General features: G+C 43.3%; 2 protein-coding genes across 5 annotated transcripts in view; both read left to right on the top strand.

Moving 5' to 3' along the window:
* Positions 1-3,440: 3,440 nt before the first annotated feature.
* On the top strand, positions 3,441-17,603 carry meak7 (MTOR associated protein, eak-7 homolog). The gene is made up of 9 exons (XM_054620028.1): positions 3,441-3,510; positions 4,535-4,711; positions 4,812-5,066; positions 5,199-5,343; positions 5,550-5,764; positions 13,265-13,451; positions 14,832-14,950; positions 15,316-15,495; positions 15,750-17,603. Exons 2-9 carry the CDS (start codon positions 4,541-4,543, stop codon positions 15,876-15,878), a joined length of 1,401 nt encoding a protein of 466 aa, XP_054476003.1. The 5' UTR covers positions 3,441-3,510; positions 4,535-4,540; the 3' UTR covers positions 15,879-17,603.
* A 2,592-nt stretch (positions 17,604-20,195) lies between these two features.
* Positions 20,196-27,611, top strand: part of plcg2 (phospholipase C, gamma 2) — a 30,592-nt gene continuing 23,176 nt past the window's right edge. The window contains exons 1-2 of one of the 4 annotated variants that reach the window (XM_054619394.1): positions 20,196-20,342; positions 26,392-26,577. In XM_054619394.1, the coding sequence (XP_054475369.1) occupies positions 26,394-26,577 (184 nt within the window). In that variant the 5' untranslated portion in view covers positions 20,196-20,342; positions 26,392-26,393. Of the gene's footprint in view, positions 20,348-20,561; positions 20,823-26,391; positions 26,578-27,611 lie in introns of those variants that run through there. The other 3 variants (XM_054619393.1, XM_054619395.1, XM_054619392.1) reach the window with 3 other exon arrangements.

The raw sequence follows: 27,611 nt of genomic DNA, 5'->3' as shown, positions 1-27,611 counted from the left end.
TTTCAAATGAATGAATATGTCATGAGATCATGTTCAGGATCTTTACTACTGCATGAGTACACAGACAAAACACAGAAAGTACAAGTGACTACAATTATATGAGGCAAGCCAGCGCAGAATAGCTTTTCTTGAAATGGATATGTAAGATCACTGTGAAGTCGAGTGACAATTTCTGTCTATTAAAGTGTATGTGTGGTGTGTGGCTTTTTTTCTCTTCTTCTTTTCTAACTTGACATTAAAATGGTGGATTTCCTGTGCAGTCACCAAGCAGTGAGCCTTTTACCATATAGGGATACAACTGAGAGGAGGTTTAGTGGGCAAAAGGAAGAGAAAAGAAGAACTCACTTGTCAAGTTTCAGCTTGTTGTCAGCTGAATCAGTAGGAGCATGAACACAGTTGAGTTCATAGTAATCAGGAAAGTCTCTGTCTTTTACTGGAACGTCTACACATACGCAATCATGTATCAGTGAACCATGTATATCGCCTGGTTCTGTCTGTGCCTGTTTGAAACACCAATGAAGAAATGAAAACAGCAAAGAGAAGGAGCTAGATGGAGACTGGTCTAAATTGTAAACTGGTCTGATGACATTTACAGGTCTTTGCAACTTTTAACAAAGAATGGCCAATTCTCTTTTTTTGCGTGGCACCTACCTTTTTGAAAAGAGTATTGCCATCATCCTGTACAGAAGACGATTAGGCCCTTGAGAAAAATGCGTTGAGTTTGGACCTCAAGTGAAAAATCAATAACATTTAAAGTCAGATTTCTGAAAATTAAGTCAGAAGTTTATGTTTTTAAGTCAGAATTCTTAGAACAAAGAAATAAATCAGATTGTCAAGTCCGACTTCTTAAAACAAAGTCAGAATTGAGAGTCTAAAGTCAGCCTTTCAGAACAAAGTCAGAATTCAAAGTTTTAAGTCAGAAATATGAGTTTTAAGTCAGAATTTTAAGTTTTAGGTGAAAGCCAGAATTATGAGTTTTACTGTCAGAGTTAGGGGTTTAAAGTCAGAATTCTGAAAATAAATAAACTTCTTAAAAAGAAACACATTCTACCTCAAACATATAAAAGTTTAAATTCATACGTAACTAAACTCGCAAACTTGGTCAGATATGACCGCCAGCTTTTAATGATGTTAGCAAACTTTGAATGAATATTGCTAACTGATATTATCCAGTTTGCTGACTTTGTGATTCAGCTATTCTTGTACTACTGTTGCACTTTGTTATAGCATTTAACATTATCCATGGGTGAAATATAACAACAACAAGAACGACATAAGGCTACTGTTTCAAAATCAAAGAAAACATATATTAATCACAGCATTCATATAAGAACTTAGAAATTAAGGAACGCTAAATAAGTTAATGTCAAATTGTAGTAGTGCCAAGATTGGTATTATCATTCCTTTATTTTTGGACAAAACATTTAAGGCCTGTATGGATTCATAAGAAAAGCATACAAACTTGAAGCATATGCCCATGCTCATCTGGTGGGATGGGCTTAGGACAGTCTAGAACTGCCTACCATGGGGTACCACTTGAATTGCAAAATGCTGATATTTATTATAGAATTTTTGCCCATTGAAGCCAAATACAAACTGCCTACCCAAGCTTTAAGAGTCTTATTTAAATGCGTCTCCATCAACTGATTTTGTTAAAATCTAATTAAGTTAAAATCATTTGTCCTTAAAAAATATGCACCAAAAAGCGTTTTTATTTTTCACTTTGTGCTCTTATGACATGACAAATCTCATTTTCAATTTATCAAAACACACACACACACACACACACACACACACACACACACACACACACACACACACACACACACACACACACACACACACACACACACACACACACACACACACACACATACTGAACATTGCAGATCTTGCATCATGTTCAGATGTCTCAGCTTGTTGAGCTGAAGTGTTGTAGACTCTGAAAGAACAAGTAACCAACAGCTACATAGATAAGTACCAACATGGTTATCATACCCACAGTAGGAAGAGGCCAAAAGGTTATCACACTGGTGATGCAGCACAGATAAAAATAATGCTCACTATAAATGGGCTGTTACTTTGGATAGGGTAAAAGCAAGCTACAAGGTCAAACATGACCAGTTATCAACTTTGCAACTTGTTTGTACAGTAAAAGCACTCCAGAACACTTCAGGTTCAGAAGTTATTTTTCTTGCTCTGTGTTTTATCTTATGCTGCACACACACTGATTCACCATTGGTATCCTGTTTACACCAGTCTGTTTACTTGGTGTGGGCAGATGGCTGCACGTCACCTTCACATTCAGCCGTGCCGACGTGGGTGCATCCACCGTCCTACAAGACCTCATTACAATGCAACACACCCAGCTCAGTGCTCTCACATAGTAAATCGCATGCCCTTAAAAGGCGCTTTTCAACTGCCTGCTGTTTCTGCAAAGGGCTCTGTGTCTCCTCGGCTACTCCTGTGCAGACTCTACTGGTGAAAGATGGGACAGGACTGAAATTACAGTTCCTTCTCATGTTACTGTAAATTAACAGGTTTTTTGTGTGGCTTTAAAAGTGTTTTTTGGGACATGTAATGTGTGTGTCTGCATGTGAAATATACTATGGGTTAAAAGATCAAATTGCGTAAGTGAAGATCAGTGATGTCATCAGACCAAAACTCATAATCTGGATTTACTATTTATTTCCTGGAAAATATATTAATGATTAAACATTGAGTGTAAACCACACTTCCCTACAGTTTGATTCATGCCTTTATAAAAATAATGTATTCACACAAACCTTTCCTTTTTACTTTTACAATAGAACAAATGATTCTATAAATGTTATTTCAAATATTTTGAAGCATCAGTGCCTTTACTTTAGTACGATATTGGTAACACCAGAGAATAAAGTTGAAATGTATCTCACCTCTAACTTTACAGTTATAATATTTGTAGGCTACTCATGCATAACATTTCTATGACCATGTCACTGTCACAGAGGATGTGGGTCTAGACGTCATAAAACTAGCCAAAAATAAAACGCACTATTGTGTTACTGATCATACTCTTAAGGAGTCCTAAAACCTAGGAGACTTCAATCAAGAGATGTCATGGCTTCACATAGCCTCATAGTTTTGGGGTTCCACACATGCGCAGTAAAGTCTGGTCTGCACTGCCGAGAGGGTCATAGAACATGATTGATTCGTGTCACTGCGGCGTCTGTAGTAGTCCTAGTCATGGGTCAGAATCTGATAATCACAATTCTACAATGATTGAAAATATTTTTAATAATACCATAAACATATGCCTCCTATTTTCAGCCTACATCCATTCGACCGTAACCTAAAGGTTCCGTCACGCCGAGCGGACACCATTCCTTAATGTCTAGCGCCCTCTGCTGTAACCCTCCGACATCGCAGCTTCAGATACACTGCGCATGTGTGGTTCAGGAGCCAATAGCTCAGCACCAGGAAGTTAACATTTTGTGCAGGATGGAAAGCTTAGCTGCTGTGCTTTAACAGGTTAGCGACACATTCAGCATTCATTTTGAAGTTACATAGTTGGAGAACATGACGTCTTTCATATTGCCATTACAGCCAAAGTGTCAAGGCTCTTGTGTTTTGAAGACATGTGAAGTAACGTTAATGCTGTGCTTTGCCAGCTAGCGTCAGCTAAGTTAACGTTAGTTATCCAAGATGCAAGATGATCATTTATGTCATTTAACCACAGAGACAACTGCTGGCTAGCTGTACTATTAAAGAGCCAGCTGCTTTTATATTTAACGTATGACGTTTCATGTACAAGTACGTTAGAGCAATTATACATAATACATTCAACAAAACGTAGTGAGCAGCAACACAGTTATTATTTAGCACATTAACGCTATATTTAACATTCCACAGTGTTTTATTTGTTCCACGCATACTTATCCTCGTAACTGTTAGCTTTTGGTCGTGAAAGACGACACTGAAAGTTGTTGATCTACTAGAAAAATATTCGGAGGGGTAAAATAAAGTTCGACGATACAGTTTTGTTGCTTTATCTGAAAATAATGACTATGAAATTGATTCGCAGTCTGATGGGTTGTGACCCAAAATAATAATTAATTAAAAAAATTGTGAAATACTGTCAATCTCCTTCTCTTAAGTAATCTTAAATAATTTATCAACTCAGTAAGGACATGACCTCCAGTCATGAGGATTTTGCTGGGATATGGTGACATTTTACAACTGATTGATAACAACACATTGCCAAATTCAATTGGAACTGATATTACTGGAATAAGTCAGACTTCTATGAGTCTGCAAAGTCAGTCCTTCAGTGTCAAACTCCAAAAACTGATTCACAACATCATCACTTAACTCCTGAGAATGTCATTTCAATTACACGTAGCCAGCTAGATGTTATTTAGATATATACAAAAAGGATCCATGCCACAATATTACAAGATAACTGTTTTAGGGTGGATTCATTTTTATTTTTTTCTCATTACTGTGTGTCAACATAATGCGTGTGGGTTCTGCCATACTGTGCATTGGTTTGCAGGGCACCATGGGTAACACGGAGAGTGTGGTAGTGCAGAAGCGGCTGGCCCGCTTCCGCCCAGAGGAGCAGCCGGTGGTGGAGGGTGTCTTCGACAGGCTCCTGGGCGGCGCTGTGGGCCCTTCAGGACCCCCCGGGAGAACACCGGTGGGGAAGACTCTAACGCTTGAGATGCTGCAGGTGAGACTGTTAAAGCAATAAACAGTCTTTACTATCAGTATATCTGTCAGGAAGAAGTAGTTTCTGCCAGTGTACTACACCTCTTTTTGTCTGTCCCAAGTCCTCAATGGGCAGCCTGGCACCGGACTCCATGGTGAGGAGAGTCTACCAGTGCATCTGCAGTATCGACCCCGGACAGGAAGCTTCTGGGAAAACCAGCACCTTTGCAGCCTCCGGAGTCAGTCGAGAGCAATTGGTCATCTTCCTAGCGGACACCCTGCGAGGCACCGCAGAAGAGCGGGCTCCACTCGTTATGGCCATGTCCCAGAGCGGAGAGGGGGCAGTGAGGGTTGTCACGTGTGAGCAGCTAGCAGAGGTGAGCAGAGGGTACATAGGGACAACTACATAGGAAATAATGTGTTCATTTCTGTAGTATTTTCTTCTCTACTTTTTCTTTCGTCAAAACCCTCACTCCTCACTCACGCACACGCGCCCCTTTCTTCTTAAGTTCCTCCAGGACCTGATTTCTTCTGTAGTTCAGATTCTGGTCCACAGAGGGCGCCTGCAGGCCTGGCAGCCAGAGAGAATGGGTGACAGCTCCCTGGGTGTCAAACTCCTGGCAGAGCAGATGTGTTCTGAACTCAAACCCTCAGGTAAACAGGTGGTTTTATGCATGTTGAGGAATTGTGACTCCTCTCATCCCCGTTTCTCACCTCATATGCTAATGTCTGCTTTCCTCTCTCTGCTCTACTTTCCTCTACTCTCTTCTCCTTTCGTGTCGTCTCTCATCTCCTGTCTTCTCTCCTCTTCTCTCTTGTTATCACCTGTCATCTCCTCTCCTCTCCTCTCCTCTCCTCAGATCAGGGAGGTTATGATGTTTCCTCTCTGGAGGACTGGATCTTCAGGGTCTCCCAGGTATCGTTGTACCTGGAGATGCTGGTAGCTGAGGGCCTAAATGTGTCCCTGAGCGGCCGGCCGGCCCCCACCCTGCTGCCCCCATGCAGGGAGACGGCCTGGAAAGATCTGAGGTGTCTGCTGCTGGACCTTCCAACACTCATGTTTCTTGCACCACAGGTCAGAATACAAACTTATTCGGCATCAAATTGGTCGATTTTCACCTAAATTTCTCTTTCTTTGGTTTGAGCAAAAAAATGAAACAGTCAAACAGCATGGCTAATCCACTCATTACATCTGCTCAAAAGACACCTGCTGTCATGGCGACGGATGACAAATGTGTTTTGTTTAGAATCAGCTTTGCTGTTTTGTAGCATTCTCATGATAATGATCACTCCAACAGTTTTCTCTTTTGAACTATGATAACGATGCCCGTTGCCACAAATGCTAACGTTAGCAAAGTTTTGAAATTATTCCAGGTTGTTGAATATGGTTGGTGCAAAGATCAGACAAATTTAATATCACGTGTGTCTCGATCTTGGTTTTTCTTGTCTCTTGTGTTTTTCACTTCCTGCCCTTGTATGTTTTCCCGCTTTTGTAATTGTCTACCCATGCCTCGTCTATGTTCCCGCCTTGTCTATGTTTCCTTGGATGTTCCTGGTTCTGTTTCTCCTCATGTAAGTTTTTGGTTGGACTTTTTGTTAATTAAATCACCGTGAACTGCTCCTCTGCTCCTCTTGTGTTGCCTCTTTGACATCCTGACAACGTGTGATTATGTATATCAGAATTCGCCTTGGGTTGGACAGAGGTCAGGCTATAGTCATAAAGTTATCACTACTAATAAATGTGACCTGTTCTATTTCTATAACAGGAACTAACAGCACTGAGTCAGGTAGAGTTGCCCAAATTAGAAACCCAGTAAATCCAGGGGCCAGAGGAGAAACCGGTTTTCCCCAACATATGTAATGTTATCAGTTCCACCTTATTGTCAAATAGTTTTGTTATCGCTTCAGACAATTCACCCGACATGCCCACAAAGCTTTTGCTTTGCACATCACGTCATAATAAAAATATTTCACGATTTAGCATTTTTATCTGACCTCTCACACCATTATTATCAGATGGTAGATATATAGTTTTGACTCACTGCAGATAGTACTTTGCAACTTCCTGGCAAACAAATCAGCCATTGTGGTTTACTCCTGTCCATAAGTTAGATTTAGAATTGGTTTCTTTTTTAAACTCAAAGAAAAATCCAATGCTAACTTTCCAGCATTGTTTTTTTTATTTTATAAATGGAACAGCTTTGCCTTGTTGCCTTTTGCACACAGGCAACAGGCAAAGTTTGAGTCATTCTTACTAAGATCAGTACAACTGTTTCTTTCAGTAGGCAATTTCAGTGGTGCAGGGTGTGAAGATGCTGTCCTAAAATTCCAGAAAAAATCTGCACCTGCTTCCTTTTAACAAGCTAACTAATGAAAATGTACCCATACTACCATAGTATGTATTATGCCAGAAACAGATTTAATATCGCATAATACATAGTATTTCAAATGCAGCTTTCTACAAAATACCAGGATGTTCTACTATATCTGGTCAATTCTTATAGTATGCAAGCCAGTATGCTTTTATTGCTATTCTGCAAAAGAGCAAGGTCAAGGTGCCATGTAATGAGGGAATAGTATGTGCCAATGTAATGCATCCTGCATGCAACAATACCTACTTTCTAAGGGAAGCTGCAGTATGTTGTGGCATCCCGCCCCTTAAACCTCGGCCCGGACGGGCCCGAGGGTTCGTGTTGGATGGCATATACCACCGCCATCCACTAGCCGGCGACAAAGAGCCTCCCCTAGGGCTCGCTAATGGACGAGAGTGCGAACAGCTGGCGGTGGAGAGGACGGGACCCGGAAGCCACGATATAAGGAGCCGGCATGCGGCAATCCGGGCAGAAGAGGAGCGACAGCGACCTGGAGAGGACAGCCGACCCAGCGCGCCATTTAGAGGCTCACGGAGACCCTAAAGTCGTGTGCACCAGTTATTCTGTTTTTGTGAAACATTAAATGCCGAGTGAGGCTTCACCTGTACGTGACTAAGCGATTTATTCCGGGATTCTGACCCACGGGGGAACGGGATCCCACATATGGTGGAGAACGCGGGCACGAGAAGAACCCACTACGAACCCCCGGTAAGACGAACTACCCAACCGGAATGCAGAACCCGGATGGAGCCGCGGCGGCGGCTGCGGCTACACAGCGGGAGACGGCGGAGAACCTCGCCCTGCTCCGCGAAGCTGTGTTACGGCTCACGCAACACGCAGTCCGGGACGCCCGACCGCCGCCCCGACCAGCCGACTCACCAAGCTCGGGCCCGACGATGACGTGGAGGCGTATCTCGAGACCTTTGAGCGGACCGCCCAGAGGGAGAACTGGCCAGTGGAGCAGTGGGCCCACATCGTGGCTCCCTTTCTCACCGGTCCTGCCCAGCAGGCGAGCCAAGATCTGTCAGCGGAGGCCGCCAGGCGGTACCCCGCCCTCAAACAGGCAATCCTGGCGTACTACGGACATAACCTCGCGGCCCGCGCGCAACGTATCCACGACTGGCGTTTCGACGCCCGGGCGCGGTGCGGACGCAGATTGCACAACTCGGTCGGTTGGTGAAGAGATGGCTAACCTCCGGAGAAGGACCCAGCCCTATAGATAGGGTAATTATAGACCACTCCATACGCCAGCTACCGCCGGATGCCTGCAGGGTACTGGCCCACCACCACCCCGTCACCATAGATGACCTGGTCAGGCAGCTGGAGAATTGGCAGGTGGCCCAGCGGCTGAGCAACCGGACCTATACCACCCCACGACCCGCCGAGACCCGCCGAGACCGACGGGGACCCACGACCGGGGCTCCCGCAGCTGCACCGGTCCCACCGCTCGTAACCCCGGAGAGTCGCGAACGGAGACGCTGTTACGAGTGTGATCAGCCCGGCCATATAGCGCGCTACTGCCCTGGAAAGCAGGACATGCCAATGCCGTCGGCCTACGCGGACTGGGGGGGACCGGCCCTGCATGCTGGCCACCTGCTGGACACAGACGGCGCCCCAGAGCCCGACCATACCGGCAAGGGTGATGAACCTAGACACGCAGGCCATATTGGACACCGGCAGCGTGGTCACCCTCCTCCGCCCCGACTTGGCGGGAGGGAGGGAGGGGGATCCCATGGACGTGGCCTGCGTGCATGGGGATATACGGACCTATAAAACATGCCATGTGGTCGTACGTACACCACATGGTGTGTTTACAGCACGGGCGGGGATTGTACCCCACCTCCCGGTTCCGCTCTTAATTGGGAGGGACTGCCCAATATTTAACCGGCTGTGGGACCCAATGCGAGAACTCCGGAACAAGAGAGAACCTCCCCGCCGGGGGCGAGGAGAGCTCGGCAGGCGTACGGGGTCACACGGCGCCCGTCGTCCCTCAGGGAATCGACGGCAGAGGACCAGGAGTCCGAGGGGGACGGACCCTCCCAACCCGGATCACCGGGACCCCAACCCGGCACCCCGGACACCCTCACAGCGTCCGAGCAACCCAACCCCCCGGAGGACCCGGAGAGCTCCCCCCTCACCGAGTTTTCCGATTTCCTTCCGGAGAAGGAGGTAGGCTCGGCCCGACCAGGACAGTTCGCCAGCGCCCAGCTCCAAGACGAGGCCCTGAAACACGCTTGGAGCCATGTGGTGGCCCACGACGGTCAGGCCCGGGACTCGGTAAGTCACACGTTGCACCCACATTTTAGCACGAGGAGGGGGCTGTTATATAGAGTAGTGGAAGGAGAGGAGGGAGTAAGGGAACAATTGGTGGTTCCCCGGGCGTACGTGAGCAAGGTGCTGTTTATGGCCCACACCCACCTCCTAGGAGCCCATTTGGGCATGGACAAGACCCGAGAGCGGGTCCTCGCGCGGTTTTATTGGCCGGGGGTAAAAAGGGACGTGGAGCGCCATTGTCTGGGGTGCCCCGAGTGTCAGAGGGTAGCGCCTAGGGCCACAGTCAGAAGCCCCCTTATTCCCATGCCAATAATAGAGACTCCTTTCGAGCGGATAGCTATGGACATTGTGGGGCCCCTCCCCAAGACCAGCCGGGGTCATCGATATATCCTGGTCCTGGTGGACTACGCCACCCGGTACCCCGAGGCCCTACCCCTGCGCGCAGCCACCGCGAAGGCGGTCGCCCGGGAGCTGATGCTCCTCTTTAGCCGGGTGGGGATAGCCAAGGAGGTGTTAACCGATCAAGGCTCATGCTTCATGTCCCGGGTAATGAAGGAATTACTCCGTTTCCTGCAGGTGAAGCAGCTCCGGACCTCCGTCTACCACCCCCAGACCGATGGCTTGGTGGAACGCTTTAACCGGACATTAAAACAGATGCTGAAGAAGGCCATGGCTATAGATGGTAAGAACTGGGACCAGCTATTACCCCATGTGCTTTTCGCAGTCCGGGAGGTGCCCCAGGCATCCACCGGATTCTCACCGTTCGAGCTGCTGTACGGACGGAGGCCCCGCGGCATCTTGGACATCGCCAAGGAAGCATGGGAGAGCCAGCCGTCACCCCACCGCACCACCCTGGACCACGTAGAGCAGGTGAGGGACCGCATGGCCCGAGTGTGGCCCATCGTCCGAGAACACCTCCGGCAAGCCCAGCAGGTCCAAGCGAGGGTCTACAACCGGGGAGCCCAGCTGCGAACCCTCCATCCTGGGGAGCTGGTCCTGGTCCTGGTCCCCACGGCTGAGTGCAAATTCCTGGCCAAGTGGCAGGGACCTTATGAGGTGGTTGAACGGGTGGGAGAAGTGAACTACCGGGTTAGACAACCGGGGAGGCGGAAGCCCACCCAGGTCTATCACATTAACATATTGAAACAGTGGCGAGGGGGAAGGGAACCCCCTGACCCTGCCCCCCTGGCGCTGGCGGCCCGACAAGAGATCCCGGAGGTTCCGGTGGGCGAGGACCTCAGCCCAGCCCAAAAGCGAGACTTGGATGACCTTGTCATGCAGCACCGGGACGTGCTTTCCGAACTTCCGGGGAGGACCACAGTCGCCCATCATGACATCCGGACGGCGCCGGGAGTGAAGGTGAGAGTTCCACCCTACAGGATCCCGGAGGCCCGGAGAGAGGCCATCCAGGCCGAAGTCCGCCGGATGCTACAGCTCGGTGTCATCGAAGAGTCGCGCAGTGCCTGGTCCAGCCCGGTGGTCCTCGTACCAAAGCCGGATGGATCTTACCGGTTCTGTAACGACTTCCGGAGGCTGAATGAGGCGTCCGAGTTCGACGCCTACCCCATGCCCCGGGTGGACGAGTTGATCGAACGCCTGGGTCCAGCCCGGTATCTTTCGACCTTGGACCTAACCAAGGGATATTGGCAGGTACCGTTGACCAGGGCGGCCCGGGAGAAAACGGCGTTCTCAACTCCAGGGGGGGCTCTACCAGTACACCGTCCTCCCCTTTGGAGTACATGGAGCGCCGGCCACCTTCCAACGCATGATGGACCAGATCCTGAGGCCCCACCAGGACTACGCGGCGGCCTACATAGATGACATCATCATATATAGCCACAGCTGGGATGTCCACCTCCGCCAGCTGAGGGCGGTGCTAGGGGAGCTGCGGAAGGCGGGCCTCACGGCCAACCCGGCCAAGTGCAGGCTCGGACAGGAGGAGACGGCGTACCTGGGGTACCAGGTGGGGCGGGGGATCATCCGACCCCAAGAGAGTAAGGTGGCCGCCATCAGGGACTGGCCCGAACCCCGCACCAAGAAACAGGTGAAGTCGTTTCTAGGGCTGGTTGGATACTACCAGCGATTTATACCCGGGTTCGCCACGCTGACCAGCCCCCTGAACGACCTGACCCGGAAGGCCCTGCCGGATCGGATCACCTGGTCCGAGGCTGCTGACCAGGCCTTTGGGACGCTCCGCGAAGCTTTATGCGCGGAGCCGCTACTCATAACCCCTGACTTTGCTTCCCCTCTGTTAGTGCACACGGACGCCTCGGAGGTCGGGCTGGGGGAGTCCTGTCCCAGGTCCGGGCAGGAGAGGAGCACCCAATCATGTACATCAGCCGGAAACTACTGCCGAACGAACGAAACTACTCGACGGTAGAAAAAGAGGCCCTGGCCATCAAGTGGAGCCTCGACAAGCTGAGGTACTACCTCCTAGGGCGGGAGTTCACTCTGGTCACCGACCACGCGCCACTAAAGTGGATGGCAGGCGCCAAAAACACGAACGCCCGAGTGACACGATGGTTCCTGGCCCTACAGGACTTTAGATTCAAGGTGGACCACCGACCGGGCCGAGAGCACGCCAACGCCGACGCCCTGTCACGACGGGACGCTTGCCTGGGTGGATTCCCCGACTACCGGAGGCCTGAGCAAACGGTGGGGGAGTGTGGCATCCCGCCCCTTAAACCTCGGCCCGGACGGGCCCGAGGGTTCGTGTTGGATGGCATATACCACCGCCATCCACTAGCCGGCGACAAAGAGCCTCCCCTAGGGCTCGCTAATGGACGAGAGTGCGAACAGCTGGCGGTGGAGAGGACGGGACCCGGAAGCCACGATATAAGGAGCCGGCATGCGGCAATCCGGGCAGAAGAGGAGCGACAGCGACCTGGAGAGGACAGCCGACCCAGCGCGCCATTTAGAGGCTCACGGAGACCCTAAAGTCGTGTGCACCAGTTATTCTGTTTTTGTGAAACATTAAATGCCGAGTGAGGCTTCACCTGTACGTGACTAAGCGATTTATTCCGGGATTCTGACCCACGGGGGAACGGGATCCCACAATGTGCTAAAAGTATTTGGAATGCAGCTATAGGCTCTTCCGGTCTGCGTGCAGTAAATCTGGTGTTGCGGCATCAAGCATAATGAATAACTATATAGAAATAGCCAGTGTTCTCGCTGATTGTCTCATTTGCTTGTGTCGGTCATAAGCCCCACTTTTTCGGCAGGAACTTTCCCCAAGAACTAGGACCCTTTTGATGATTTTATTGCTTTTCGAATGCAGTGACAAGGGCATACATTTATTTCTGGGGACACTTTACCCCCCTAAACACCCTGGTAAGGGGTAGTACTTTCTTAAAGTACAAGAACTTTTTGAGTTGAGTTTGCAGGGATGACCATCACTGATTGGTCAAACACACACAGCGCCGCTGCTTCAACTCTCGTACCGACCCATCCTTAAAAAAGGAAAAGTACTCTAGTATCAATTTAGGACCATTTTAGAGAACAGTTCTCTTGGTTTGATAACTTTAAAAGTTAAGTAAGGCTTTGCTGCCTGCCTTTCAACTCAAGTCTGAGAAAAACAGCGTGGCTGAGCTGTGAATGAGAGGGGAAAAAGTTATTTTCTGATTTTCCTACATGTTTTTTAGATAAAACACGCAAGCATTCTGAACTGCAGGCTGCAGAGTGTGTTTGACCTGCGACCACCAGCAGCCCTTGTCAGTCTCCAGGTCTTTAGATCACTTTGCAAACGCAAACGACAACGGCCTGAAGGAACCTTTAAGTTCCTTCAGAATAGTCAAAATTATCAGGAACTTATTGGCTTGATAGAGGCTTCAGTATTATCTGGATTTATAACCTGTAAATGATCACATGAAAACATTCATATGACTGTGTTATAGAATGATACCAACACAACTCTATGTTGACCTCTCCAGTTGCCGGACAGCTACAGCGCACCCTGGAGGCTTGTGTTTTCCACGCGGCTACACGGGGAGAGCTTCACCCGGATGGTGTCCGGCCTAACAAAGTGTGGGCCAACACTGCTGCTCATCAAAGACACAAAGGGCCACGTTTTTGGGGGCTTCGCCTCCCACGCCTGGGAGATCAAACCTCAGTTCCAGGGTAAGAGAAGAGACTACGATGTTATTTTGTATTTGATACACAGATTCTGTAGTTCATCAGCTGCCTTTAACATCTTTATAGAGAACATGAGCCTACATGACTTGCTCTCTTTTGTTAGCAAGTGAACCAACGCTACAAAGTTTTGCAGTTGAAATACTATGTTAGATACTAAATATAACTATGTATCTCAAGTTGTTTTCATTATTTATAACGTATAACAAACACTAGGATTAGCATTTCTCAACATAAACCATGGTTATGCAACAGCTAACAAGGGATAGCTTGAGCTTGCAAGTTTGCATAGAATATTAGCAACCTTTCAACTTTTATGTATTTATTACAAAGAAAATGTTTAAATTGAATTTAGCCAGTCAAGTAAGTCGCAGGTTATCGTAGTTTCATTGAGTTCTATATGAAGCAGATCAGTTATGTGTCTTGTCTTGTACAATGTACGGCACCACCACCAACATCGCCTTTACCTTGCCTTGTTAGCTAGCTAGCTAACTTAGCTATGTCCCATGCACAGATGTAAAATTATGTTACCTCATGTGTTTTATCGAGCGACTGTTTTTATCAGTAGGGAAGTGAAAGAACGAGCAAGACCCGATGTTGGTGTGACGAAATCCTGGTTCGAAACATATTGGCATCATGGCTTCAGAGAGAGACGTCACTTTAGCGACTTTTGTTTGTGAAGTCTTTCTAATGACGTATTTTAACAATTTTATACTTATACCACTACAATGTGTAATTGGTGGCACAATTGAAACGAAATAGAAAAAAAAATGCCTTACGCAGTTGACGACCATATATCATTTTTTAATAATATAATATAAGGTCTCATGGTGGTCAGCCAGAAGGGGAAGCCACTTGGCCTCTCTATAGACCTTTTTACAGTAGATATAATTTTTGGGAAATAATTGACGGTTACATTTTAGGTGCATCAGTATTCCAGTGTGCACATTCTCAGTACACTGGAACTCAGCTCGTCTTTAACGCGCCCCAGGATGCTGCTTTAGATGTCAAGACCCTGGTTTTGAGACTGTTTATTTTGCGCTGGTGATTTAAGAAAAGAGGTGTGATGTCTCTGATAGATAACAATAAATTTCAGCTTCTAAAGTTTAGAAACAGTACTATCGTGTTGGTGAAGACCAGACCCCAGATCAGGATGATATTAAAGAAATAATGACACATTGAGGAAGTAATACTACTTGTTTGAATGCTGTGGGCTGTCACTTGACTTTTCTCTCAGATCTTAATAATTTGTGTATATATGTGTGTGTGTGTGTGTGTGTGTGTGTGTGTGTGTGTGTGTGTGTGTGTGTGTGTGTGTGTGTGTGTGTGTGTGTGTGTGTGTGTGTGTGTGTGTGTGTGTGTGTGCAGGTGACTCCAGATGCTTCCTGTTCACCGTGTTCCCCAGACTGAGAGTTTATACAGCAACAGGATACAACCAACACTTCATGTACCTCAACCAGAACCAGCAGACCATGCCCAACGGACTGGTGAGACTGCACTAGTTAAATGGAGGGTCACAGCCTGTAATTATCACATGGAGCTTAAAATGTAAATCCCTAATTTATCCAGTAAATTATGTTTTTAAGATATTGCCGGATAGTGTTGAAATAGAATGGAGATAAATCAAAAAGCTGATTACTGTTGATGTTATTTTCTTCATCATCGTGAGCTTCAATTTAAGTCTTCCATTGAAATACTTTTCTTTTCTGAATTTTAATTGAAATGAAATTACACAAAATATTGGGAGTTGCAGTCTAGAAATATTGTTCCCATTTTAGGATAGAACAAAAAAGACTTCAATGAATCTAAAAAAAAAATTGGCTTCATTTTTATGTTTTGCGTTCTTCATCAGGGTATGGGCGGTCAGCACGGCTACTTTGGCCTTTGGCTGGACAGTGATTTTGGCCGTGGTCATAGTCGTGCACGGCCCAAGTGCACCACCTACGGCAGCCCACAGCTTTCTGGAGAGGAGGACTTCACCTTGGACTCCGTGGAGGTGTGGGCGGTCGGAAAACCCCCAGAACCAGAGGAGGTCCGAGTTCTCCCTATTTGGACAGTAGCCACAACAGAGGCAGACAGGAAACAAGAGCGGGGGTGGTGGGGGGGCACGGATAAAAAGTAAAATACTAGCCACAATTTATTTTTTTATTCAAGCAGAGGTGAACATGCACATCAGGCGTGTAATTGTCTGCACCACAAATGGAGAACCTCATTTACATTCCAGCTGTTTCCTTTGAGAATATGAAAAAATTTACCTGTGCTATTTCTGTTTGTCGTGTGTTTCAGGGTGAGGAGGGGAAGGGCAAAAAGAGCATCCTGGATGCGGATCCAGAGGTCCAGGCCATGATGGAGATGACAGGGAAGACTCTACACAGTCAGGGACTCAGGGAGCCGGAGGAAGACCAGGAGCAATGAGGGGCAACGGAGAGATTAACCAAAAACAGTCTTAATTTAGTGAGGCTCCCAGTCCACCTGGTTGGGATTTTATCATCTGACATATCTGGATAGCAGTTATGCCTAAAACATGTCTTCTGTATACGATATAGTGATATGAGATTTCTCTTTCCCTGCCTTTCATTTTGCTTGGACCCTTTTACACACACAATTCTGCTGTTTTTGATTACGGAAGCCCTGAGAGGCAAGTGAGGGAAAATATCTGGTAGACTGATCTAAATTGATTTCCCCCCTGTTTATAACTTTTAAAAAGTTTTCTAATTTACTTCTTTTTTTTCCGCAATAACAATTTGGGCATATGATTTCTTTCATTGTTGTCAGGATCATTTTTATCGTATTATTTAAAGTACTATTAAAAGTGTTTGTTGTAGTATTACTCATTTTGGCCACAAGAGGCTGAGATGCACCACTACCCCATGATCTAAATGGCACTTAAATCATTCATGTTTTCTTTCAGGTGAGTTTTAATTAACATAACTTGCTAAGAGGCAATATAATTGTGTTTACAATGCATTGAGAAATTAAAACTCACCTGGAAGAAAACACAAAATGCATTGAGTGTTAATAGGAAAATGGGATAGTGGTGCATCACAGCCTCCTGTGGTCAAAAGGAGCAATACAACAAGCAAAAATGATCCTGATATTTAAAGAAAGAAAAAAAGTAACCTGCTGAAACCTGTTTTTGCCAGATGGAAAAACTATAAAAAGATCCTGCAAAAAAAAAATTGTTTCGGCAAAAAGAATAAAATCCCAGACAACATGTTTTTTTTCACCTGTTCTAAAGACATAAACAAAGAGAGAAAACAGTTAAGTTAAAAAAATGGATACCCGGAATTTTTTCTTCTCACTTGCCTCACAGGGCTTCTGTATGTAATTACACACAACACTAAAGTCACTCTCATGTTTACACCGATCGTCTGTAAAAGGTGGCGTTGGCTATGGAAGATGTCAGAGGTCATCACAACATAAACCTGAAATTTGAACTAGGTCTGAAGTCAGCTTATAATTGTTATGTAAAGTCCAATTAACCTCTTCACACACAACTGCTAAGTTGTAACAAAAGCTACCAGTGTGCTAAAAGCCAGCTTCCGTCGTCAGTGTGAAAGAGACCAATGTGTCATGGGTGTGTTGACTCTTATTTCCTCCAAACTCCACTGGTGTTAAATAGATAGAAGCAAACTTTATTTTAAAGAATATTCAAGAGATACCACAGGAAAATCGATTCAAACCACTTACTGAAATATTAAGTTTAGGAAAGTGAGCACAAAATACCTGTAAATTACACCATTCAAAGTTGTATTTAACAGTAAAATATTACATGGAATTATCCTGAAGATCTGGGTTTAAAGAAGGTAAAGATCTCCCTAAGCCCATTTTAAGAGAAGTTAAATTGTGAATTGCTATGTGACAGATTAATTTATTGCTGCAGTATTAAACAACCTTTAGGTTTAAGAGACAAAATCCGACACTGGCCTGTTATTCAGTCTCTATCTAGCTGGTTCACAGGAGCCATTATAAGTATATGTGAACATGTGACTAATGACAAGATATTTTATTATGAGGTTTACTATGTATTTGAATATGTTGTTTTTTGTGTCTGGAGCAAATCTATAACATGAAGCAAAAGGTTCAACATTCTAAATACAAATTTCTGTAAAATGAAACATTATGAATAGACCTGTATTGTGCAAGATGTGAAACTGTGCATTTTATTGTCTTATTGTATCAGGTAGAACTGAGAGTAAGGAACTGCATCCAAATCATCAGGTGTGTGGTAGAGAAAGAAATGAACAAGCAAAGTCTTAATCTTTTAAAGCTTTGGTCAGTAATGTTGAGAAACCAACGAGTGTACGCTAGATTACAAAGATTATTGAACGTAAAAACCCAGCCCAGTAATGCCAACTCCTTTTCTATTGACAGAAGCTAGCAGCATTAGCTCCAGAGATGGCTAAATGTAAGGAGAAAGTGGCCAAGTCAGTACACCGACAGCCCGTCCCTTCAGGCCTACCTTTTAAGACACTCCCCAAAAATGATCAAGACGAATGAACATAAACTTTTCATAATGACTTAAATGCATCATAATGTACCTAAAAGCTTTATGATGAACGCAATCACATCATAATGACTTAAACACATTATCAATGTAAACGCATAATATTGACTTAAACTTATAAAGTACCAAACACATTGTAATGAATGTGATTGAGTCATAATAAACAGAAATGCATTGTTATAGACATAAACCCATCACAATGAAAGCAAAATAATAATATGAAAAAATGCATCATAATGGCGTAAAGGCATCCTAATAAATCGTAATGTCATAATGACACTAAATGCATCATGATGAATGTATAAGCATCATAACAAACATAAACCCATCAGAATCAATGTAAACGCATCATAATGTACCAAAACGTGTCATATTGACCATAAACACATCATAGTGAAATAAACCCACCATAATGAACGTAAATGCATCACTATGTATTAACGCTCATCATTAACAAAGCAAACGCATCATAATGACGTAAATACATTATAATGACTTAAACGTATCACAATCTCAATCTCAATCTCATCATAATGACACATAGAGGCACCATAATAAACTTAAATTCATCATAATGAAATAAATTCATCATAATGAACGTAAACGCATCATAAGAGTTATCATTATGAGTAAAAAAGGCAAAATAATATCATCACACACTCATATACATTATTGCAGTGTTGCTTGTATTAAAGTGAGAGGGGGCCCGTAGGGTGGAACTACTTTCACTTGTGTTTCTCAGCTCAGTGAACTGTGAGTGTGTCATAATTTGGTCATGTCTCACTTTATCAGACCTGCTGTAAAGTGTTAGCATCACGATAAACGAGCAGATCTCCACTTTGACACCACTAATTGTACCATTTCAAACACCTTCTTAGAGACAGGCAGCCCTGTATTCACCCCCCCCTTCTCCTCTCTGGTCTGCTATCATGCAAATTTACTGAGGCGAGCTGCACATGCAAATCTCTTACATAATCTTCACGGCAGGGTGAACGTGACTCATAAAGAATGTTTATGCTTGTCTCTATATTTGTGTATGGAAATGATTTTATTATTTTATTCCCAGAAATGTGAATATATTTGGAGCTTGGGATCACTTCATGATATGCTCTTCATTGCACTTATCCCATACCCAACTGGATGAAAGCTGTTGTATAACAACTGCCTGTATTGTACGGACAGGTTTATATCAGAGTGCTTAATGCAGGAGGCATATGCCATATCTATGACTAGCTTATTGTTATTGGCTAACAATATCACAGCAGAAATATATTGTAAGCTGTAAAACAGACATTGGAAGACCAATGCACAGGGGTCATGCATGACATTGTGTATATATTTTTTGCAATTTATTTGTTGTCACATTTTTATTACATCACTTTTCTCAACCATTTCCTGTATTTCACTTTATGTCCATGTTGCTGTTCTGGGGACTTGATTTCTTTCCTTATATGATCTTTTTCAAAACTTTTCTCAACCTTTTTACAAGAGTGGTTTTGTCATCTGATTCTAGATCAGTTATACCCATCTTGTTTTGCCTTGCAAATGATCCAGTAGTTCATAAGCCAGAAGCTTGTATCAGAGGAAACTGGGGATACTTTTCTTTCTCTGCCTTTCTCTGTGCTCCGTAGGTCCCGTTCATAATCCATCCATGATAAAACATACTTTTACTCATGATACTTTAAGCACAGAATGCTGACCTAACTTTTACACTTTAACTTGATTAAGGTTTTGAAGGTTCAAGTTGAGGTTGAGGTTCCGAGTACTTTTCAAGTGATGATAACAGATAAGAGTAAAACACAAGTTGTTTAATTTAGAGCTTGGATTGTTTGAAGTTGATGCAATAAGTCATAGTAGTCCACGGGCCCTCCTGGAACACCTTAACAGACAAGAAGGGGTCCTACCGCAGTTTGACAAACACCTGTCAAACATACATGTCGATGGAGCGCGTTTAAGATGGCGCAGCTTTCTCTGCGTCTTTAAGATGCACTTAGTATCAGAGAGCGCGACCATATCCACTAAATAACACATAAAGCCCCATACACATTTATAATAAGTCACAGTGGCAGCTGAAATGCCCTCTGTCTGTAGTTTGCATAGATACCGTCCTGGCTTCCGGAACTTTTTTTTTTTTTTTTTTTTTTTTTTTTTTTTTTTTTTTTTACAACTTGTAGGCTATGTATGTAATGCAAGTTAACTTTTACTTCCTTGTACACACAGATAGAGGAACTGACCATTTTGCGGCTGGACTGTTTTTTTTTTTGTCAACACTCTACATCCTCTCCAAGCCTTATTTCATGACTTTCAAAATCATGATCAGATAGAAAACGAGCGGCGACATTGTAGAAGCAGAACCAGAACCGAACTCACTTGTAAGGTAAGTCTTTTACTTTCTTAAAAGTGGTTTTTTTTATTTATTCAAACGCTACGTGTTAAACTGCCTGTGGTGTGAGTGTGACTGAGTTAAGTTAAGAAGAGGGGGAAATCCGCTTTTTACCGGCAGCAGCATTTCATCTACTGGGCTGGTGTGACTTGGCGGCTTGAAAGCTCACAGCATGGTGTCGGTCCTGTCTGTCTGTCTGTCTGTCTGTCGTTCATCACGGGTCAACCGGCTGGAATCGCACGAGAAAAGCAGCTGGCAGTTCGCTGCGTTCACCATCTCACTTGGATCTATTTTTTCACGTCATTATGGCCCTAATGGTGAAGATGGCTCCTGGAGTCTTATGATGGCGCCTCTCTGTGGGGAAACCCTTTTAGAGCTTAGTTATAGATAATTGTTTCTTTTTGTTGTGACCAAATTTTTTTGTTTGTTTTTTTCCTCTTTATGGGACACATTGCACATGTAGAATCAAGTAAGTGAAATATTGTGTTGACATTTTGCATAGCGCCTCTACATCTATTCACTATCAGGTCATCACATATAAGGTCATCACATATTTATTATAAACATTTACAATTACATTCACACAGCAACATGTAATGAAATGCCAAAATAAATGGTGTGAGTAATACAGCAAAATAATGTCTACCCAGAAGAACCCAAGATAAGGACAAAGCCAAAACTTTGACTGCAGTTTCTTACAAATTATTTCATTATTTGTGTTTTTGTGATTCCTTTTGAACAAAAAGGGTCTTGGTATGAAGCCAGGGTGACCATCTATTAGGTCAAAGCCGAAACCATTTTTGCTTCATTTTTTATACAAACCTCTTAGTTGTATACTTTACATTCATTTCAAATGATATCTTTACCATATATTTATAATGTTGAAATTATGATAGAGACGTGTTATGTTGAATTATATCGTAAACTGAGATGTTTTTCTCAGTGCTGTCAGGAACTTTTTAAAAAAGGCTCTCAATAAGCACTAAAATGTCTCTGCTCCAAATATCAAGAGACTTTTTTCCTGATAGAAAATGATAGACTTCAGGACTAGATTGGAGTCACAGCATGTTAGAGCAGGGCCCGATGAAAACATGCCTGTTCAGTAGGGGCAGAATGCTTGGAGATCCTCTAATGCAAACAACTTTACACTCAGAACTGCACTTCCTCGGGTCCTCAGCAGTACACCTGCCATGACACGCCGCTGGTCCCGGTCAGAACCGTCCCTGAAATACACTCTGGTACAGGGCAAAAAAACACTAGGGTCAGATTTTTAGCGTTGGTTAATGGCAGGCAACATGGGCCTGGGGCCCCCAAACTAAAAAGGGCCCCCACACAGCTATAGATTTATTATGATGTTTAGATATGAAAAATATTGAACTGTAAATATTATAACTCATTATACCCTGAAATAAAATAAACTGAAACTTAACAAAAGGCCCCTGAAGCACTTCAAAAATATGCAACTCAACTGTATACCACTGTGTACTTCTACTTCAGAGGAAAACATTGTACTACTACATTTACCTGAAAGAGAAATGATACTGGTTATGTTGCAGATTGAGATTTGACTCACAAAATATAACAATTAAAATAGGATGTATTACTGTTGATTAAACTATCCAGCCTCATATTAGAATTGAAAGCTCCATCTTAAACAAACGTACATTGCACTGATAATGCCTCTCTTTTACTCTGCACTTGAAGTATACATTTGAATGCAGGACCCTACTGTGCGGTTTTAATAGTTTTACGTCAATCATTTTTGAGTTGGCCTACTTCTTCTACAACTGCCAATACCAAACATGCCAAGTTAGAGATACAGTAAAAAGTAAAGCAAGCCCTCAAATCACTAAATCCACCCATGAAAAAACACAACTAGGTCAGGGCTAATCGTGGTCAGAAACAATGGGGAATACACGAAGCAGAGGTGATTCCAAAATAGGTGTATTAGTCGCTTGCTTTGACATAAGCAACGCGGTTAAAAAGTAGAGCATGGCTGAAAGGTATTTTCCTGGCGGTAACGTTATAAGTTTGATAATCAAGCATTAAGTTAGCATCAAGTCTTACAGCAGGAAAAACAGTATTAATCACGGTCACACTGGTGAAACACACGCTAGTTCCATCTGTTTGAGTTGCCTCCAGGGAAGGGAAGAAGATTTTGGTTGTAAAGTGAACTGTAGTCAATGAATGGGAACGGGCCTAACTTGGCTCCCGGTATTACTGCTTCCACTTGGTTGGGGGGTGTGGCGTTCTTTGCTCGTGGCCCTTTTGGAGCCACTACCTAGTCCGGTAGGTGCTGCAGGAAAGTGAAGGGTTTGATTGTTAGCATATCCAGTATTCAGCAGCAAAAGTGAACTGCAGTCAATGAGACGTGGCCTGTAAAGCCCCGCTGCAGACAACATGCTCAAGTCCCTGGCCTCTGAAGCTCCACCCCCAGTGCTACACAGATCTCTGTTCACTAATTTATTCAAAGATTATTCATATTAAATGTGCCGTTGTTTGTACTGTAAGCTCTGTCAGCACTGTTAATGTGGGTTGCACCTTTAACTTTGTCAGCACTGTTACAGTTGTTTGCCCCGTTAGCTCCATCAGCACTGTTACTGTTGTTTGCACTGTTAACTTTGTCAGCACTGTTACAGTTGTTTGCCCCGTTAGCTCCATCAGCACTGTTACTGTTGTTTGCACTGTTAACTTTGTCAGCACTGTTACAGTTGTTTACCCCGTTAGCTCTATCAGCACTGTTACTTTTGTTTGCATTGTTAGCTCTGTCAGCACCGTTACCGTCGTTTGCACTGTTAGCTCTGTCTGCACTGTAACTGTTGTTTGCAATATTAGCTCTGTCTAGACTGTTACCGACGTTTGCACCGTTAGATTTGTCTGCACTATAACTGTTGTTTTCAGTGTTAGCTCTGTCTGCATTGTTACAGTTATTTGCACAGTTAGAACCCTTAGCTGCCAAAAAGTTGTTTGGAAGCAATAGATTGTTCTGAATTGTGTGTGTTAAGTACCTTTAAAAAGGCTAAAAATGCTCAGTAGAGAAGGATAGTGAGGGACATGAACAGAGGCCCAACAGAAAACTACAGAAATCCACTTTTGATCAAAAGTAATTAAAACAAATTTAAAAAAGCCCTCACCTCCCAGACTGAGGGTGTTGAGAACAAACAGTGAGCCGTAGAAGAATTTTCCTCGTGTTTGTCCTTCCCATCTTTAAAGCGCTCAAAGTCCTTGGAGTTCCTCCCTGGACGAACCTCTCTGACCTCAAACAGGTCCACTGAAACAGAGCACACATATATTTCTGGTGTAAGTCATCATCTCTGCTGAGGACGAATACCACATCCTGTTGAGAGCCTGAGAGCACCAAAAACAATTTAACCTGCTTTTAAACGTTTTAAAAAAACGCGGAAAATGTGAAGCGACCCCTTCACATTACGCATGATCAATCAAGAGTTTGCAGTCACAATGATCTTTTGGTTAATTTAGGTGTATGTGTGTATGTGTATGTGTGTTCTCTCTATTTTTTTACTCCCATGTGCTGAAAACAAGTGAGTGCAAACTCTTTGCACTCACTGGCACCACAGTTCTCTATTTGTCTTTAAAATGGGCAATGTTTCTTTTTTTACACCTACATATTCAATTTTAATTTCAATGTTCATTATTATTCAAATGAGTAACGTAGCTTTAAGTTTCATTGCTAAGTTTGTAAGAACCTGGATACATTTGTTTTGAATTGTAAATATTGATAACGCATATGGATATCTTGAACCTGTATTGAACACACAAAGCTTACTTTCGACTTTAATCTAAGAGCACATTAAAAAACTGGGGTTGCAGTATGTGGGCTGTGGTGAAACTTTTGGCTTAGCCTACAAAATATAAACCAAACTATTGTCACTTTAACTACCATGTAATGCAACCCTCTGGCCTTTCACCATGGTTTATTTTAACCAGTTAATATGTTCTGCCCCTTTGTTGGATTTGTTATTTGGCTAATGCAATCCATGCAGTTTTGACCCGGAAATTGTTCCATTTACCACCCAGTGTATTTCCATGCAGAAAAGCAAATTCAATTATTTCTTATTTAGCTTAAGAAAGTTTGTAGGTATTTGTGTGTGTACATATGCACTCCTTTGGTGTATATGGGTGAGTGTTCCGGTGTGTGTAAGGAATAACTCAGCAACAGAGCAACATCCTCATTTCATATAAACACCAGCTTTCCTGAAGCGGGCGTGCTTGTAAGTGGGTGACATGAACACGTAACGCTGCATCGGCACAGTATATGTGTTATGTATTGCTGCAACATTAGAATGAGGAAATGTAGGTAGCCTGAACAAGGCTGCAGTGATCCCAACAGGGACAGTCCCTTCACAGGGGTTAAGGTTTCAGCAGGGAGAACAAGGGGACGGCTGTGTGATAATTACCATTAATCATTAATGTCCCTTCAAAACACTGAGGAACACTTTTTAGTTTTTACAATTCAGATGTTTTAAAATATTTTTATAATATTATATTCCATTTTTCATATATAGTGTAGATGAAGGCAGACAATGAATATTTACACACATGTGGTTTCACATTTATTGATATTAAGCAATGAATTCATCTTTTTATAATGATAAGGCTTTTTTTTCATGAATTCCTTCTGGACCTTAAGTATAAACATATCTTTAAAAATGCTTTTAATTATAAAGAACGGTGACCCAGTGCCAACGATACATGTGCAAGAGTTTATTGGCTTTATTGGTTCTTTTCTTAAATAACACAATATTTCTCACCTGTAGAAATATACTAGAAAACTCTTTGCAGGACATTGTGGTTGATATTTCGGTTTGGAATTAATTCAACAGAACTCCCGTGGCACTGTATGTTTTGATATCTTTCAGCTCATTTGCAAGTTAAAGATTAGGTATTGTGATGTACGAGGGCGACCTTCAACACTACGTTGTATGCGGCATACATTTTCATGAACTGATGCTCACAATAAGATTCGTATCTGAGCTCTACCATTTGCATGTGATATTAATACTGCTGTCGTATGTGAGGAAAAGAGGATCAACGGCTGGATAGGACACACTGAAATAACGAGTAGACAGGAGGGGCCCAGAATTCATACGTCCCTGGGGAGCATGGGGTTTTTAGATATGTCTTATATTGTAAAGGGGACGGCAATTTTACAAACAAAGTTTAGTTTACTTGTTGAAAGTTGTTTAGTGCTACTTGATTTATAATTCTGTATATTCTGTAGCATTGAAAGGAACTTTCCTAAGTTTAAAAAAAGAAGACCCGGATGGTGTCTCTGATTGAGCTTGAGGACAAAAATGTAAAACAGACAACCTGCGTTACAAACTGAAGGTGTGAGATATGAAAGAAGTTGGCATTTAGGTGGCAGAAAGTGTCTAAAGGAAAGACCTTTTTGAGTTGCATTATGGGTTACGTAGGATATTGGTGTTTCTAGGCACGAGCCATACATAGAAACTAGGGATTTTCTTCAAAATGGTAACCCAACAATCCTTTAAAGATTCTTGCTTCCAAGAAGGGGTTCTTGGGATTAAACAGGTTCCTAATGGCACCCTCAGTCTTGCAAAGAACTTTTGGAAAAATCTTGCTTCTTCAGAAGCAAGATTTTTATCTGAGCATTTTCCGAAACATTATTTCTACGAGTGCATGAATAAAAGTTTAACTGGGAGAATGCCACTCTTGAAATTGACATGAAGGGATCAGTCAGAGGAAAAGCATACAGTACCACTCTGTATGAGTTGTTAGGACTACAAAAATACTCCTGTACACTCACAGTTGTGTAGCAGTGGTGTTACAGAGTGATGCTTATTTGCCTCATAAACAATCTTTAGCGGGGTAGACCTACAGAATCCAGTCTGGAGAGGACACAAGGCCTTCAAGAGCCAAGTTTAAGTCATTAAGTTACTTACGGAATTAACATTAATTAGCAACAGTTGATATGTCGTTTGACTTTTCCTCCATAATCAAAGCCTTTTACACTCTGAATGAGTCTCTGTGTGTCTCCTGTCCCGTCTCACCTGCAGAGATGGCTCATTGGGGGCAGCAGGGCGAGATGACGGAGTACAAGAAGATGCTGATCAAACGGGACATGGAGATGGGTGTCGTCATGACGGTGTTCCGGCAGAAGGCGGAGCGGCTCACCGTGCAGGTCATCATGGAGACCCGGCAGGTGGCGTGGACACGCACTGCAGACAAAACTGATGGCGTCTGTGAGTATATCAATATTGAAAAATCATCATCATCATCTTCTTGGTTTATGTAACATTTTTAAAACGCAGTAACTCTCTTCAACATTCATGCACTGGTCAATTTGAGATTTGGGGTATTTTGCTTCCATAAACATCTTCTTTCAGACTAATTGAAAGAAAAGCACACATTTATGTAGTTACTTTGTCTATTTGGGTTAATACATTTTTATAAAATTCACCAAAAGTTACCAATTAGCATATTTAAACATAACATTCCAGAAAACTTGTAACACAATACAAAATTGACTTAATGTAAATTGACTGAAGAAGTTTCCTGCTGATATCTATTAAGTCATTTTTACCTTTTTACATATCTTGAAAGGCCTTTTTCTCTAAATTAGTTTTTTTTTCTCAGACCCTGAGTAACAAATCTCCACTTCAGTATCACTTACATACATCAAACTTTACAGTTCCATTTCTATCTATATTCTGAAGATTTTTGTTCATATTTCATTCAGAGCCTGATTTATACAACATTTTATTACTAAAAAACATGAAGAAATGCATTTATTTATGGCTGTGGTAATATTTAAGGAGATATCCAAAAGCCCTTTGGAAAAACCTTTGATTCTATATTTCAACAAAATAAAATAAAAATTTCGAACCAATGTTCAGATTTCTGTTCTGGAAATGAATGCAAATTGGCACATATTTAGCAAGATAATGAATCATTAGCATATTCAAACCATTAAATTTCAGAAAACTTGAAACAATTCTCTAAGTGTAAGTAATCAACTGGGAAATTTTCAAGGCTGATATTTAACAGCCCAATACTTTCTTCCCTATACACCTGAGGTGTCTCTCATTCAAACCATTGGGTTATACGTTTGTGCATAGTTAGTTGACTGAATAATTATAGTTATAAGATGCTGCTTAACACAGTGTATTTTTACATCGTATGCATCATGAACAAATGATGACAACAAATGTACCCTGTGGAGTCGTTGGCCTCTAATAATGCTATAAAGCAACGTTTTTTCGTGTGGGCCCCATTT

The sequence above is a fragment of the Anoplopoma fimbria genome, chromosome 19 (assembly GCF_027596085.1).
Source record: "Anoplopoma fimbria isolate UVic2021 breed Golden Eagle Sablefish chromosome 19, Afim_UVic_2022, whole genome shotgun sequence".
Classification (NCBI taxonomy): Eukaryota; Metazoa; Chordata; class Actinopteri; order Perciformes; family Anoplopomatidae; genus Anoplopoma; species Anoplopoma fimbria.
This window is presented reverse-complemented; position numbering and strand designations above follow the sequence as displayed.